General features: G+C 45.7%; 1 protein-coding gene across 1 annotated transcript in view; it reads right to left on the bottom strand.

Annotated features, from left to right (window-relative positions):
* Window positions 1-15,966, bottom strand: part of DHX15 (DEAH-box helicase 15) — a 284,488-nt gene that overhangs the window by 85,265 nt on the left and 183,257 nt on the right. Inside the window, exon 8 of the mRNA XM_029590135.1 lies at window positions 2,502-2,651. Coding sequence (XP_029445995.1) covers window positions 2,502-2,651 — 150 coding nt within the window. The remainder of the gene's footprint in view (window positions 1-2,501; window positions 2,652-15,966) is intronic.

The following is a 15,966-nucleotide window of genomic DNA, read 5'->3' as shown; positions in this document are numbered from 1 at the left end:
GAATGGGTTGGACGAGATATGTGGCATCAGCTCGTTTGTTAACTGCTGCCACAGAGCCAGGGTGCTCCCATATCCGGTACATTAGCTCTTGCAGGACTTCGTGCACTGGAATAGCTAGTATCTCCTTAGGAGGATCCACGAACTGAAGGACCTCTAAGGTCTTCTGCCTAGTGTCTATTTCAGAAAGACGTGAGAATGGAATAGTGTCAGACATCTCTTTAATGACGTTAGAGAAGGAAAGATCTTCTGGGGGTGATTTCCTTCTGGTGGTGAAGGTTCAGATAAAATATCTTCCTCCGATGAGATATCGTCCCCCGAGTCAGTACCAGTATCCAGTGGGTGACCTGATGGTCTAAGAGGTTTAAAAGGAACCTCAGACAGTGGTGTATGTGACCTCATAGGTGGGATAACACCTGATGGACCAGGTACTGGTTCTGGAAGTGCATCTGAATCCAAACCCTGAGGTGAAGTAGAAAAAACCTGAATTAAGGTGTCTAATTTATCCATTAATGGTTGAAAAATGGAGGATTCTTGACCTGGCATCGATGGTGGTATATCTGTGCCGGTGGCCAAATGGGAATCGATGGCATCGGCGGTCCATGCGCAGGAACCGGCGGCATCGATGGTTGTGGTGATGGTACGGCCGGAATCGGCATCGACGGTACCGGTGCTGGAACGGGCGATGTCATCGGAATCGGTGTCGATGGCATCGCTGGCGTAGAAGGCTGAGGTCGTGGCATCGCCTCGATGAATGCGTCTCTGACCGCTTGACGTATATATACATCAAGTTCCGCCCGCATGGATGGTGAAAACAGAGCACCCATGGGGGGAGGCGGTAATGGCGATTCCGATACCTCCTCAAGGCCCTGAGGAGGCACGGTTCCCTGCGCCGGAATCGGTGGGGATCGCCCTGTCGATGGCTCCGAAGCCTGATCCTGGAGCCGAGGTTTCTTGGCAGTTGCACCGCTTTCTGTCGATGGCTCGCCGGGTATCGAGGCAGCAGATGCCGCATGCGGCCTACGGTGGCGATGCTTTTCCTTTTCGCGGGCTTTTTCACTGCCAGATGTCAATGCCCTGGACGATGGTGAGGGGGAGGAAAAAGGAGCATCTCCCGACTCACCTGGTAGACGCTTTTTCAACACGACTTTCCGAATCGACCCAGCCGGAGACGATTGTGCTGAAGTAGATGGAGCTGATAAAAGCTGTATTTTAAACAATTGCTCCATTTTTTCTAGTCGGAGACGACGGCCCTTTGATGTCATGGTTGCACATAAGGGACAAGCCTTAACATCATGGGATTCACCAAGACAGAGGACACAATCTTGGTGAGGGTCCGTAATGGACATGTTCCTGGTGCACTTGGGGCACTTTTTGAAACCTGAAGCCATTTTGGGGCCGGACAGCCGTCGACGACCAATGACCAGGGACAACAAAGTTGTCAAAAAACGGAACGAAACCGCGAAAATCCAAAAACTTACCGCGACGGTGTTTACTAAGGGGAGACCCTTTGCGGCTGAAGTTTTCTAAACTTTTTTCAAAGTTAAAGTTGTGGAGAATTTCCACAGAACTCCTAGAGACCGCGAGGCTAACTGCTTCGCGGAAAAAAGAAGACTGAAGGGAGACCCCTGTGGCAGGGAATATCATAGCATGTTGGGCATGCTCAGTAGGCACTCTGGTGCCAGCCAAAAGTTTCATAGAAACTTTTAAAGAAGTTTTCCGTACACAGGGCTCCATTACTGATGTCACCCATATGTGAGGACTAGCATCCTGCTTGTCCTGGGATAAAATACCTTCACCGCTGCGCTCGAAGTTGCACCCGCTACCTCTCAGCCTCACCCGATGTCGGGGCTAGGTCCCCGCCGGTCCGAGGCTTACCTCCGAGGGATCGCAAAAATCACCTCGGGAATTCTCAACTGGGGGAGGGACCCAATGGGTGTCACCGCAGGAGATCGGGGCTCATCTGTAGAGGTAAGATTTCTTCTTGTTTTGGTTTTCTTTGCGAAATTACTCTAACGCTGTGCTAGCATGCATAGAGTCCCGAACTGCTATGGAGACGGAAAATACCGAAGAGCTGCACTTCTTGCAGGGGTATATGTACTAGGGCTGACGTCAGACTGAAATCCGATCTGTCTCCAACTGCTATCAGGCGTACACTATACCCATTGGTCTTGAGTCCATCTGCTACACGCTAGGAAAGTGGGCTTTTGAAAATTGCTACAATGTATGCCATTGAACTGTTGTCAATAGGTTTCATCTGCCTAAGTGCACTTTTAAGTGTGTAAATGGCTTCTGAAAATTGCTACAGTAGTATGTTACAATTACATCTGTACCTCCTTTGAAAATTACCTCCTAAATTTTTTTTAAAACAAATGGAGTAATTACTATATAAAGATTTCATTTTTATACTATGCTGCTATTCATATCCATAGCAAATTACTATAGCTTGTTAAGGATTATTTAAAACAAAAACAAAAATTATATCCCCAACCTCAAAAACATACCTGCATTTCAGTTTTGTAGGCTTTCTCAGTATAAAGTCTGAAGCATTTGCCTGGTCTGGTACGACCGGCACGGCCTGCCCTTTGTTGAGCAGAAGCTTTACTAATAGCAGTCACAAGAAGAGACTCTACTCTGATACGAGGATTGTATACCTGTTCAAAAATGGAGAAAAGGATAAGGAACTTGCATTAATCCTCATGTGCGATGCAAAAAAAGAAAAAGGCCTCTGGATGTAAAAGGTAAAATGAAATGTAAATTAAGCAACTTCAATTAGAACTTTTTTTTTTTTTAAAACAGTTACATTACATCAGTAGCATGCGATCTTCTTAGTGTTTGGGTAATTGCCAGGTTCTTGTGGCCTGGTTTGGCCTCTGTTGGAAACAGGATGCTGGGCTTGATGGTATATTTAAAATAATCTTGGAAGTCCAGCTAAAATCTACTGCACACATTTAAAAAGGCTGAAATAAGACCAAACTGCCAGCACTGCTAAATGATAATGTGAAAAAGCAACAAAAGCCACCAAAAAAAAAAAAATTAGCATAAACACAACTTGCTATACTGGATCAGATCAAAGGTTCATCAAGCCTGTTTCCAACAGTGGTCAATCCAAGTCATAAGTACTTGGCAGGATTCCAAGGGGTAGATAAGATTTCAAGCTGCTCATCCCAAGCAGGAACTTGTCCAAATCTTTTTTTTTTTTTTATAAATGCAGCATCCTCTAGCAACGAAATCCAGAGTTGCTTGTACTCATCCTTATTTACCTCATTTGGACTTGCTTTTCAAGTCAAATGTAAAACATTAATAAAGCAAGCCAGCAGAGAAATTGAGGAGAAACTTGCTCTAAATGCAAAAATTAATAACCTTTTTCTTTTCTTTATGGCTGGGGACGTGTAAAAGGAGACCTTAGAGAAGATTAGACAGAAAAACTAAATTTCTTTGCTTTGGTCTTTATGGAAGACTATGTTGGGAAGACAATCACACCAGAATCCCCAATTAAAAGGGATGATTCAGAAGAACTAAACCAAATCACTTTGAAACTGGCAATAATTAAATGGATTAATGAAGTTTGGCACTAATTCACTCTTGGATAGTTTGTAACAAGCTGATTTTGAATCCAACTAAAACAGAAGTATTGCTGATGGTAAGCAGGTTCTTCTGGCTCTTCAATTGGTTGGTATCTCTGTACTGCAAACCCTATACAAGGAATTTAGGTGTTTTGATTGAAAATCTCATATCTAGTGTATGTAAAGGTCTTCACATTACTTTATCAGCTATTTGAAGATTGTGTCCTTTCCTTTCAAAAGTAGCTCTAGAATCAATGGTCAATGCTTTTATAATATCTTGCACTTACTACTGTAACAGCATATTGTTTGATCTGCTAAAACTGATTTATAAATTACAAATGATTCAGAATTCAGAAGCATTGATAACTAAAGAGTTTAGAAGACAAGTACATATTTGATCAGTCGGTCCTCTGTAATCTGAATCCAACCCAGGGCCTAATGTAGGCAATCTACCAGGTTGTCGCAGCACGAGTTGTTGTGCATGTTGGCACCTGTTAAGTGCTGTCACTTTACAGTTGGGAGTAGCCATGTATGAGGACTACCATCCTGCTTATCCTAGGAGAAAGCAGAGTTGCTAACCTGTAACAAGTGTTCTCCTAGGACAACAGGATGTTAGTCCTCACACATAGGTGACATCATCAGATGGAGTCTGGCATGGGAAGCCTCTGTCAAAGTTTCTAGAACTTTGACTGGCACATTGAGCATGCCACTATCTACGCATCCACGTGGGGTCCCTCTTCAGTCTCGTAACATAGAATTCCCAAAAAATAAAATAAACACTGGCAAAACCCAACTCCGCGGGGTGGCGGGTGGGTTTCTTGAGGATTAACATTCTGCCAACATGCACAACTCATGCTGCGAAAGCCTGAAGAAGGCCTGAATCCCACCCAGAGCCTAATATACACAGTCTCTGATATCAAAGCAAAATCAAAGCCATGATGTTGAAGGAATTGTCTGTAAACCTCCGGGATAGAATTGTTTTGAGGCTCAGATCTGGGGAAGGGTACAAAAAAATTGCTGCAGTATTGAAGGTCTTAAAGAAGACAGTGTCCTCCATCCTTAAATGGAAGAAGTTTGGAACCATCAGGACTCTTCCTAGAGTCGCCTGCCCGCACTTAGCCATTGCGGAAGAAGGGCCTTGGTCAGGGAGGTGACTAAGTTCCCAATGGTCACTAACAGAGCTCCAGCATTCTGCTGTGGAGATGGGAGAACCTTCCCGAAGGACAACCATCTCTGCAGAACTTCACCAATCAGGCCTTTATGCCTTTGTATCGCTTTATATTGAGACCACACCTAGAGTAGTGTTCTGGTCGTTGCATCTCAAAAAAGATATAGCGCGTCCCTAGCGCCTCTTTTTTGACAGAAGCGGCGGCTGTCAGCGGGTTTGACAGAAGCGGCGGCTGTCAGCGGGTTTGACAGCCGACGCTCAATTTTGCCGGCGTCAGTTCTCAAGCTCGCTGACAGCCACGGGTTCGGAAACCGGATGCTGGCAAAATTGAGCATCCAGTTTTCAACCTGCAAGCCCATTTTAAAAATTTTTATTTATTTTTTTGCTTTTTTTTAACTTTCGGGACCTCCGACTTAATATCGCCATGATATTAAGTCGGCGGGTGCACAGAAAAGCAGTTTTTACTGCTTTTCTGTGCACTTCCCCGGCGCCGGCAGAAATTAACGCCTACCTTTTGGTAGGCGCTAATTTCTTAAAGTAAAATGTGCGGCTTGGCTGCATATTTTACTTACTGTATCACGTGGGAATACCTAATAGGGCCATCAACATGCATTTGCATGTTGTGGGCGCTATTAGGTTCGGGGGGGTTGGACGCGCGTTTTGGACGCGCTATTACCCCTTACTGAATAAGGGGTAAAGCTAGCACGTCCAAATGCCGGGCTAACAGTGTGCTCCGTCGGAGCGCACTGTACTGTATTGGCCCGCAAGTGGGCAAAAAACACACTTGAGGTCCCACGATACCGCCAGTGGCCTAATTGGAGGCTTGATCTGTAGAAGCCTCGCTTGAAGCGACCCACCAGCAGCTGCATTGAGATGGGTGAACCATCCACCTTGTGGTGGTAGGCCCCAATAACGCTGAGGTGGACCCTCCAGAGGTATCTTCTGGCCAGTGTCAGAGAGATTCAATAGGTAAACCAGGAGCTTCAAGGTGGAATAGGAGAACTGGTCCAACCCATGTCCCTCACACAACACCAAGAACCTCTTCCGCTTCAGACTGTAAGACTTTCTAGTGGAAGGATTCCTGGACTCCACCAGGATCCGAGATACTCCTTCCAAAAGATCCAGGGCCTGCAAGGTCATCCTTTCAACATCCAAGCTAAGGCCCGGAGGCTGGGATGGTGTAGCCTGTCCTGATCCTGCGTGATCAGGTCAGGGGAGGTCCCTAGGCTGATTGGTGCCCGTAAAGAGAGAGACCCTGCAAAAGGGGGAACCTGATCTGCTGCCTGCAATACGGTACGATTAGAATCATGGTTCCCCGAGCCTGTAAGATCTTTAGGAGAGTCTTCGACACTAGTGGAAGTGGGGGTAAGCATATAGGAGGCTGGTGTCCCAATGGTGAGCGAAGGCATCCAATGTCGGTCTGGTGTCCCCCTTGACCAGGGCGCAAAAACGATCCACCTTCTTGTTGTAGAGGGAACGCAAAGAAATCAAGATCTAGGGGTCCCCTGCGCAGAAAATTCGATCTGCAACCTCCGAGGGACCATTCATGGGGGCGAAACAAGCGACTCAGAACATCTGCCATCACATTTTCTGCTCCTGGCAAGTACATGGCACGAAGCGTTATGCCCTGGGACAGTGCCCAGAACCAGATCTGGACTGCCTCCTAACAGATGAGGGACGACCCTGTGCCTCCCTGCTTGTTCAGGTACCACATCGCCACCTGGTTGTTGGTCTGAATCAAAACTGCTTTGTTGGTGAGGCGATCCCGGTAGGTCCACAGAGTATACCGGATCACACAGAGCTCCAGAGGTTTATCTAACATCGCCCTTCCTGTCCGGACCACCGCCCCTGGGTGCAGAGATTCGCAATATTAACTCCCCAACCCAGGTGGGAGGCATCGGTAATAATGAGACGGAACTTGTGGGGATGGAACCTAAAAAGGTATCCCCACTTCCAGATCTGATTGGGTCTCTCACCACGACAAGGACTCCCAAAGTGGCAGTGTGACATTGATGCATACCTGAAGGTCCTGATGCCACTGGGACCGTAAAGTCCACTGTGCCATATGCAGCTGAGCAAAAGCCATAACATGAACTGTCGCCGCCATGTGGCGCAGCAAGTACAGCATCTTGTATGCCAGGGACAGTTAGCGCCCAGTCCCGAGGCAAAAACATTCTGGCCGGTACGTATCGAACCTGGTCCTAATGAAGTCCAGTTGTAGTGATGGCACCAGTTGGGAATTTGTGTAATTGATCAGAATCCCTACGGATTCCAAAATCCGGATGGAGGATTGGAGAGACTGCAAGCCCTGCACCTGGTGTCGCTCTTGATGAGCAAGTCGTCCAGGAAGGGGAAGATCTGCACCCGCTGCTTCCTGATGTAAGCATTCACCACTGCTAGGCACTTTGTGAAAACACGGAGTGCGGTCGCTAGGCCAAAGGGCATTACCCAATACTGGAAGTGTTCATCACCTACCAAGAATAGGAGATACTTCCGATGGTTAGGACAGATGGCAATGAGGGCATAGGCATCCTTTAAGCAAAGGTCCCCTCTTCCACAGAAGAGGGATCAGGGCCCCCAATGAAACCATTTTGAACTGTTCCCTTGCAAGCAATCTGTTCAAAGCCCTCAGGTCCAGGATAGGATGGAGGCCTCCTGTTTTCTTGGGAATCAGAAAATACCTGGAGTAGAACCCGGTGGCCTTACTGACTGAGCGGGTCAGGTTCGACAGCTCGAGCCATTATGAAGGCAGAAAGCTCTACTTGCAGTATTTGCTTCTTTGCTAAACCCCCCCATGAAGGGTACAGAGGGGATATTGCCATGCTATAGAGAGTTATATTAGAAGACAGTGATAAAGGAACATCATCACAGAACAATGAAAAAGGTCTTAGATATTCACGTGGAAGAAGCTTGGTTGAAAATCTAGGAAAATGTGTATTTAGCAATTTGATAAAACTAAGATGCAGAAAGATGCGAGTCAAGGGACTATGCAGTCTTTTGCACCGAGTGCCACATGCATTACTATCTACCTGTTGGTGAGGTGTTGTATCTGTGCCTGATGCAAAGAACCACAAACAAACCAGGTTTTCAAGATATCCACAGTGCATATGCATAAGATAAATTTGCATTTATTGGCAGATCTATCTCATGCCAGGTTCTTGTGGCCTGGTTTGGCTTCTGTTCTGGGCTTGATGGACCCTTGGTCTGACCCAGCATGGCAATTTCTTATGCATATTCATTATGGATTTCCTGAAAACCTGGCCTGTGTGTGGCTCTCAAGGACCAGAACTGGCCACCACTGAACAAGTTTGATCTCTGGAGACCAGAATATAAGACCTGGAGGAGCTGAGGCAGACAGAAGTATACAGAAGAGACATTCACAAACATAGTAGCCAAGTCCCAACTCCAGTCTGGTAGCCCCTGTGCTGCCTTGGAGGAGCAAGATTATCTGACAAGAGACCATCACCTTGGTGTGACAGGAAGTAATCCTGTAGCTAGAACCTGCCCTACAGGTGATGCTTTATCTTCTTACACCAAGGATGTGTCTCCAGAGCTGTGTGCCCAGGAGGGAAGAGTTAGGACGCCATTGTAGTGGGTGATTTAATTATTAGAATTGTAGATAGCTGGGTGGTTGGCAGGCTTGAAGATCACTTGGTAACTAGCATGCCTGGTGTGAACGTAGTGGATCTTATACGCCACCTAGATAAGATTTTAGAGAGTGCTGGGGGGGAGCCAACTGTTATTGTCCATGTGGGTCCAATGACATAGAAGGTGCAGGAGAGGTGTTCTGGAGGCTAAACTTAGGCTCCTAGGTAGGAAATGAATTCCAGAACCTCCAGGGTTGCATTCTCAGAAATGCTCCCTGTTCCACATGCAGGACCCGGAGGCATGCTGAGCTCCAGAATTTCAATGCGTGGATAAGATGAAGGTACAGGGAAGAGGGTTTTAAATAAGTTAGCAACTGAGGAACATTCTGGAGAAAGGGGAGTCTATTCTGACCAGATAGGTTCCATCTTAACCAGAGTGGAACCAGGTTGATCGCACTAACCTTTAAAAAAAAAGGTAGATAGAGCAGCTTTTAAACTAGCAATGAGGTAAAGCCACCAGTTGTTCAGAAGCTTATGGTTTGGAATGATGTACCTTTAAAGGATACGAACAAAACAAGGAAGTTAGAGCATCCTGATACAGAGGTTGCAATAAATGCTGAAGTATTCCAGGGGCTTTTAAGTAAAGAGCAGAAAGATTCTAAATTACCCATGTCAACTGATATGCAGATTGTTAATGCAAACTGAAAACATACTTTAAAATGTCTGTATGCAAATACTAGAAGTCTGAAAAAAAAGATGGGAGAATTAGAATATATCACACTACACTGGTGGGTAAAGATTTGAGTTGATGAAGAGAATAAATAATAGATTGGGTGGGATACTAAGGTGGTTTGACTCCTAGAATTTAGTGAACGTGGGAAAAATAGATTGTATGTGTGTGTGTGTGTGGGGGGGGGGGGGGGGGGGGAGAGATAGTCCATACAAGTCATTGACACTGAATATGTGGGGTACGACAATTGATAAAAGTAAAAAATGTAGAAATTTGTCGGGGGGGGGGGGGGGGGGGGGGGATGAATTTGTAACTCCATATTTCTACAGAGGTTCACAGGGTCTTTTTAAGGCGTAGGCAGTTGAGAAGGTTACATCTGTATTTGGATATTTCAGTATTTAGATTGGTGGTTCAGGCATTAACATGCCCCTTGTATTATTATTGCAATATTGTGTTGATGGGCCTTCCCCAAAAAAGCATACTTCACTTACAAGTGGTACAGAACATGGCAACTCATTTAATTTTTGGCTTCCCAAGAAGGGTGAGTGTGATGCCTTTGGTAATTTGCCTTCACGGGATGCTTGTTGAAGAGAGGACACAAATGAATGGCCATGATGTATAATGCACTATATGGATTGGGTGTTATTTACACAACAGGATTAGGAGTTATATAGTTTACTGAAATTTGCACTCTACCACCGGCACTGGTCCATGTTCCAACCACGCAGGAGGTCTGTAAGGTGGTAAAACAGGAAAAGAATGTGGAATTTGGCACCTTTGGAGATCAGAGGTCAGGCAAATTATCTCACTTTTAGGAAGAAGGTAACGGTGTGGCTCTTCCCATTACAATAAGAGACTTGTCCTTAGTCACTTCTTGGTGGAACAGACTGGGGTGAATAGGAAGGTGGTCTTTTTGTCAGATAAGTTGTGATGGGGTTTTTGTTTTAATGGAGTTTTTGTTCTATGGTTGTGAATGGTTTTTATATTTATTGTAATTTTATTTTATCTTATTTTAGATTTGTGTACCAATCTGGCCAGCTCTGGAATCTGTTGTGCATGCAGTAAATAAACAATACATACATAAATGGCATCAGAGACTTTGTGGAAGGAGGATACTGTGATACCATGACACAAATTATATCGCAATGATAGGATGGTTCAAATTGGGGGAGGTGCGTTATACGTTAAAGAGGGCATAGCATCAAACAGGATAAAAGTACTGCAAAAACCAAGATGTAGTGTGGAATCTTTATGGACTGAAATTCTATATGAAAAGGGAAATAAAATAGCAGTGAGGGTGTTCACCGAGCAGAATGAACAGATGGCGATGAAATGTTAACAGCAATTAGGGAAGCTAACAAAATTAGCAATACAGTAATAATGAGTGATTTCAATTATCCTGGCACTGACTGGGTAAATGTTACATTAGGACATTTCAAGGAAGCAAAACTTCTAGATGAAATAATTGCTTTATGGATCAGCTAGTTCAAGAACCAACAAAAAGGGGAGTTATTTTAGATCTAATCCTTAGTGGAACACATGATTTGGTGTGACATGTAATAATAATGCTGGGGCCACTTGGCAATACTGATCATAACATGATCAAATTTTACTTGATAACTGGAGGAGGATATTAAGGAAATCTACCATGTCAGCATTTTTTTTCAAAAGGGAAATTATGAGAAAAATGCTTAGGAAAAAACTGAAAGGAGCAACTGCAAAGGTTAAGACTTTACATCAGGCAAGGATGCTGTTCAAGAATACCATCTTGGAAGCTCAGAACAGATATAGTCCACACATTAAAATAAATGGAAGGAAGGCCAAATGACTGACAGCATAGTTTAAAAATAAGGTGAGAGAGGCTATTATAGCAAAAAGAACATCTTTTAAATAATGGAAAAGGGATCCAAATTTGGGGGGGGGGGGGGGGGGGGGGGGGGGGGGGGGGAACGACACAAACAAACCCAGGAAATAGCACAAGTATTGTCCAGTTAGATGCAAAGCATTGATAAGGAGGACTAAGAGAATATGAAAAGAAGCTTGCTGAAGAAGCAAACATTTTTAATTAAACTTTTTCATTCAAAGCAAAAAGTCTGTGAGAGTCAGTTGGACCATTAGATGATAAAGGGGTAAAAGCTGCACTAATAGAGGACAAGGCCATAGCCGAGACATAAATGATTTCTTTGCTTCAGTTTTTACCGAGGAGGATTTCCTCTGAATTATCACCTTTAAATATCACTTCATGGACAAAGGTGATGATTCAGAGGAAATGAAACAAATCTCAGTGAACCTGGAAGATGTAATAAGGCAAATTGACAAATTAGAGAGAAGAAAATCATCTGGACCAGATGGTATACATCCCAGAGCACTGAAAACTGAAATTACAGACCTATTATTAATCTGTAATCTATCATAAAATCTGCTACAGTCCCTGAAAATTGGAGGATGGACAATGTTAATGCCAGTTTTTAAAAAGGATTCCAGAGGTAAGCCAGGAAACTACAGACCTGTGAGCCTTACCTGTAACAGGTGTTTTCACAGGACAGCAGGATGTTAGTCCTCACATATGGGTGACATCACAGGATGGAGCCCAATCACGGAACACTTCTATCAAAGTTTCCAGAACGACTGGCCCCTACTGGGCATGCCTAGCATGGCACTAACCCTGAACCAAGCAGGGGTCCCCCTTCAGTCTTGTTACAAAGCTACAGGCAGTGCTGAAAAACATAATAAGAAAACGAACCCAACACTGCGGGATGGCGGGCAGGTTTCGTGAGGACTACCATCCTGCTGTCCTGTGAGAACACCTGTTACAGGTAAGCAACATTTGCTTTCTCTCACAGGACAAGCAGGATGGTAGTCCTCACATATGGGTGAGTACCGAGCTGAGGATGTCCAAACATGCACCAAATGTACCCAAAAGCGTGCAACAGGCACAACAACTGGGATGGAATTTGGGAGAGGGCAACCTGAAACCCATCGGGCAGGCGGAAGGGTGTTGGTACGTCACGTTGTAAATAGGTTACGCAATACAGACTGGCCGAAGATGGAATCTTGTTTTCCGGCTTTGTCTAAGCAATAGTGGGCTGTAAAAGTATGGCGAGAACTCCAGGTGGCAGTCCTGCAAATGTCAGGAAGCGGCACCGATCGCAGGTGTGCTACTGAAGTCGCCATGGCCCGCTTGCTGATAGCAAAAGAAAATGCAGTCTGCTAGCCAGGAGGAGAGTCTGCTTACCCACAAGGCTGTCCCAATTTGTTAGAATGGAAAGAGACAAACAACTGAGTGCTCTTTCTGTGGGCAGCTTTACGGTCTAGGTAGAATGCTAGAGCCAGTTTATAGTCAAGGGTATGCAGAGCCTGCTCTCCTGGATTGGAATGGGGCTTGGGAAAAAAGGTAGGTAGTATGATGGATTGATTGAGGTGAAAATCTGAGACTACCTTAGGTAGGAATTTAGGGTGAGTGCGGAGTATTGCCTGGTCTTGCAGAAGTTTAGTGTAAGGCGGATAGGTAACTAGTGCCTGTAACTCACTAACTCTGCGAGTGGAAGTGATTGCGAAGAGGAAAATCACTTTCCATGTTAGATAGCGAAGATCGCAGGAATGAAGAGGCTCGAATTGTGGTTTCATGAGCCGACCCAAAACTAGGTTGAGATCCCAAGAAGGGGCCGGAGTTCGCAGTGGAGGCTTGAGGTGAAGCAAGCCCTTCAGAAATCGTGTGACTAGGGGTTGCACTGATATAGGGACATCCCCGACACCTTTATGGAAGGTGGCTACCGCACTGACATGCATTCTGATGGAGGACGTTTTTAGGTCTGACTCTGATAAGTGCCAGAGAGAGTCTAGAACCTTCGGGATTGGACAAGTAAAAGGATCAAGGGCCTGGGAAGAGCACCATTAAGCAAACCTGTTCCATTTGTAAGAGTAAGATTTTCTCGTGGAAGGCTTCCGTGAAGCAATCAAGACATGGGAAACTGGATCAGAAAGGTTAAGAGGTTGAAGGATTAACCTTTCAACATCCATGCAGTCAGGGACAAGGCTTGAAGATTGGGGTGGCAAAGGCACCCGTTGTTTTGAGTGATTAGAAGCGGGTCTGTTGCCAAAGGAATGTGCCTGCGAATGGAGAGATCCTGAAGTATTGGAAACCACACTGGCGGGGCCAGTGGGGAGCTATCAGGATCATGGTTCCCTTGTCCTGACGTAACTTCACGAGAGTGTTCGAGAGAAGTGGAAGTGGAGGGAATGCGTACAGGAAACCGGTTACCCATGATAGGGAGAACACGTCTCTTGGTGGATAATGTTGGCTGCAAGTGAGAGAGCAGAAATTGCCTACTTTGCGATTCTGGGGTGATGCAAAGAGGTCTATTTGAAGATAACCCCATTTTTGGAAGATGGTGTTCGCTACTGAGGGGTTTAGAGACCACTCATGCGGTTGGAAGGTGCTACTCAACTTGTCTGCCAACACGTTGTCCACGTCCGGCAAGTAGGTGGCCCTGAGGTACATCGAGTGGGAGAGGGCCTCCGCCCATATCTGTGCAGCTTCCTGACAAAGAAGGTAGGAGCCTGTTCCTCCCTGCTTGTTGATGTACCACATGGCCACCTGGTTGTCCGTCTGGATCAGGATGACTTGATTGGATAGGCGATCCTGAAATACTCAGAGCGTATCAGATTGCTCGCACTCCAGGAAATTTATCTGGTGTTTGGCTTCCTCTGGAGACCAAGAACCTTGTGTCTGCAGATCGGCCATGTGGGCTCCCCATCCGAAGTTGGAAGCGTCGGTGGTGAGAATTATTTGAGGGTCTGGCGCCTGAAAGGGCAAGCCCTGCAGAAGATTGGTCTGATTTGTCCAGCAGGCGAGAGAGAGATGGAGTGAGTCGGTTACGTGGACAATGTTCGACAGGGACTGAAGAGATTGAGTCCATTGCGACCTTAGAGTCCATTGCATGACTCTCATGGTCAAGCGGGCCATTGTGGTGACCTGAACTGAGGACGCCATGTATCCCAGGATGATGAGAAAACTATGTGCAGTCGTTGAATGTTGAGACCGCAGCCGATGTGCCAGAGACACGAGAGTGAGAGCTCGATGTTGAGGCAGGAAAGCCTTTTCCTGCAAGGTATCCAAGTCTGCCTCAATGAACAATAAGGAGATGGGACTAAGCATGATTTGTCGTAATTGACGAGAAATCCAAGTGAAATTAAGAGTGTTTAAGGTGAGATATAGTGACGACAGAATGGCTTGCTGGGTTGGAGCCCTGATTAACCAATCGTCCAGATAGGGGTAGATGTGAACACCTTGAGTCCTGAGGAAGGCTGCAACCACGATGAGGCATTTTGTGAAGACTCATGGTGCAGATGCAAGGCCGAATGGAAGCACTCGGTACTGATAGTGCTTGGGGCCTACGAGAAACTTCAGGTATTTGCAATGAGATGGAGTTATCGCAATATGAGTGTATGCGTCCTGGAGGTCTAGAGAGCAGAGCCAGTCTCTTCTTTGTAGAAGAGGAAGAAGTGAGCCCAAGGTTACCATCTTTAATTTTTCTCTCTGGAGGTACTTGTGTAGGGCTCATAGATCCAGAATTGGTCGAATGCCTCCCAATCTTTTGGGGATTAGAAAGTACCGGGAATAGAACCCAAGGCCTTGCTGAGGGGATGGTACTGGTTCTATTGCTCTGGACTGGAGGAGGAGGGGGGAAACCTCCTGTTCCAGGAGTAATGAATGGTTGGATGTTTTCCATGTCCTTAGAGGTGGGGAATCCGGTGGGATAGAGAGAAAATTGAGATGATATCCTTGAGCAATTATCGCTAGGATCCACTGGTCTGAGGTGATTGAGTGCCACCTGTTGTTGAAATGGCACAATCGACCTCCCACTGGTATGTGGGGTAATGGAAGCTGGCTGCTGCTCTCTATGCGAGAGTCAAAAGCCCGAAGCAGGGCCCGGCTGGGGGGCTGTTTGTGGCTTTTGTTTCCGGGTCTGACGAGACTGTGTTTTTAGAAATGGTCTCGTAGAACGGGATCTGGTTGGTGGCGGGTAGGACTTCTTCGGACGAAAGAAAGACTTTTTAGAGACCTTCCAGAAGGGCTATTTGGAAGAGTAATCCGAAGGTATCAGAGAGAGCTGTCTTAGGGTCTCATGATGGTCCTTTAATTCAGCCACTGTCTTTTGAATCTGCTCTCCAAATAGATTGTCTCCGACACAGGGGAGGTCAGACAATCTTTCTTGGACTTCAGGTCGAAGGTCTGAAAATTTGAGCCAGGCCCGTTATCTTGCTGAAATAGCTGCTGCAGATACCCTGGTTGCAGTGCCAAAGATGTCATAAGATGATCTGATCTCATGTTTGCCTGCCTCAAAACCCTTCTTAAGAAGGGTTTGTAGCTGTTCTTGAAGTGGCTGAGGCATGGAGTCTGTCAGGTCTTGTATCTGCTTTAAGATGACCCTATTATATTGGGTCACATAAAGCTGGTAAGCGGCTATTCGAGAGATGAGCATTGATCCTTGGAAAACTCGGCAACCAATGGCATATAGAAACTTCTGCTCCTTTCCAGGGGGAAAAGAAGTATAAGGTTTTGATCTTTTTGCTCTCTTCTGTGCAGATTCAACTACCACAGATTGGTGAGCCAATTGAGGTTTTTGAAAACCTGGAGCTGACTGCACCAAATAGGTAGTGTTAGTTTTTCTGTGGACTGGTGCAATGGAGCCAGGATGTTCCCAGTTCTTCTAGAGGAAGTTCAGAAGAACTTAGTGAACAGGGATGGAGGTTATTTCCTTGGGAGCATCAAGGAATTGGAGCAACTCCATCATCTGATGTCTATCGTCCTGTTCAGTCTGTAATTGGAAGGGAACCAATTCAGACATTTCTTTCTCAAAATTTATGAAAGAAAGGTCCTCTGGAGGGGAACGCTTTCTACTCTCAGTGGGTGAA

This window comes from Rhinatrema bivittatum, chromosome 1, assembly GCF_901001135.1.
Source record: "Rhinatrema bivittatum chromosome 1, aRhiBiv1.1, whole genome shotgun sequence".
NCBI classification, from domain to species: Eukaryota; Metazoa; Chordata; class Amphibia; order Gymnophiona; family Rhinatrematidae; genus Rhinatrema; species Rhinatrema bivittatum.
The sequence above is the reverse complement of the archived record's forward strand: the minus strand, read 5'-3'. Positions and strand labels throughout refer to the sequence as shown.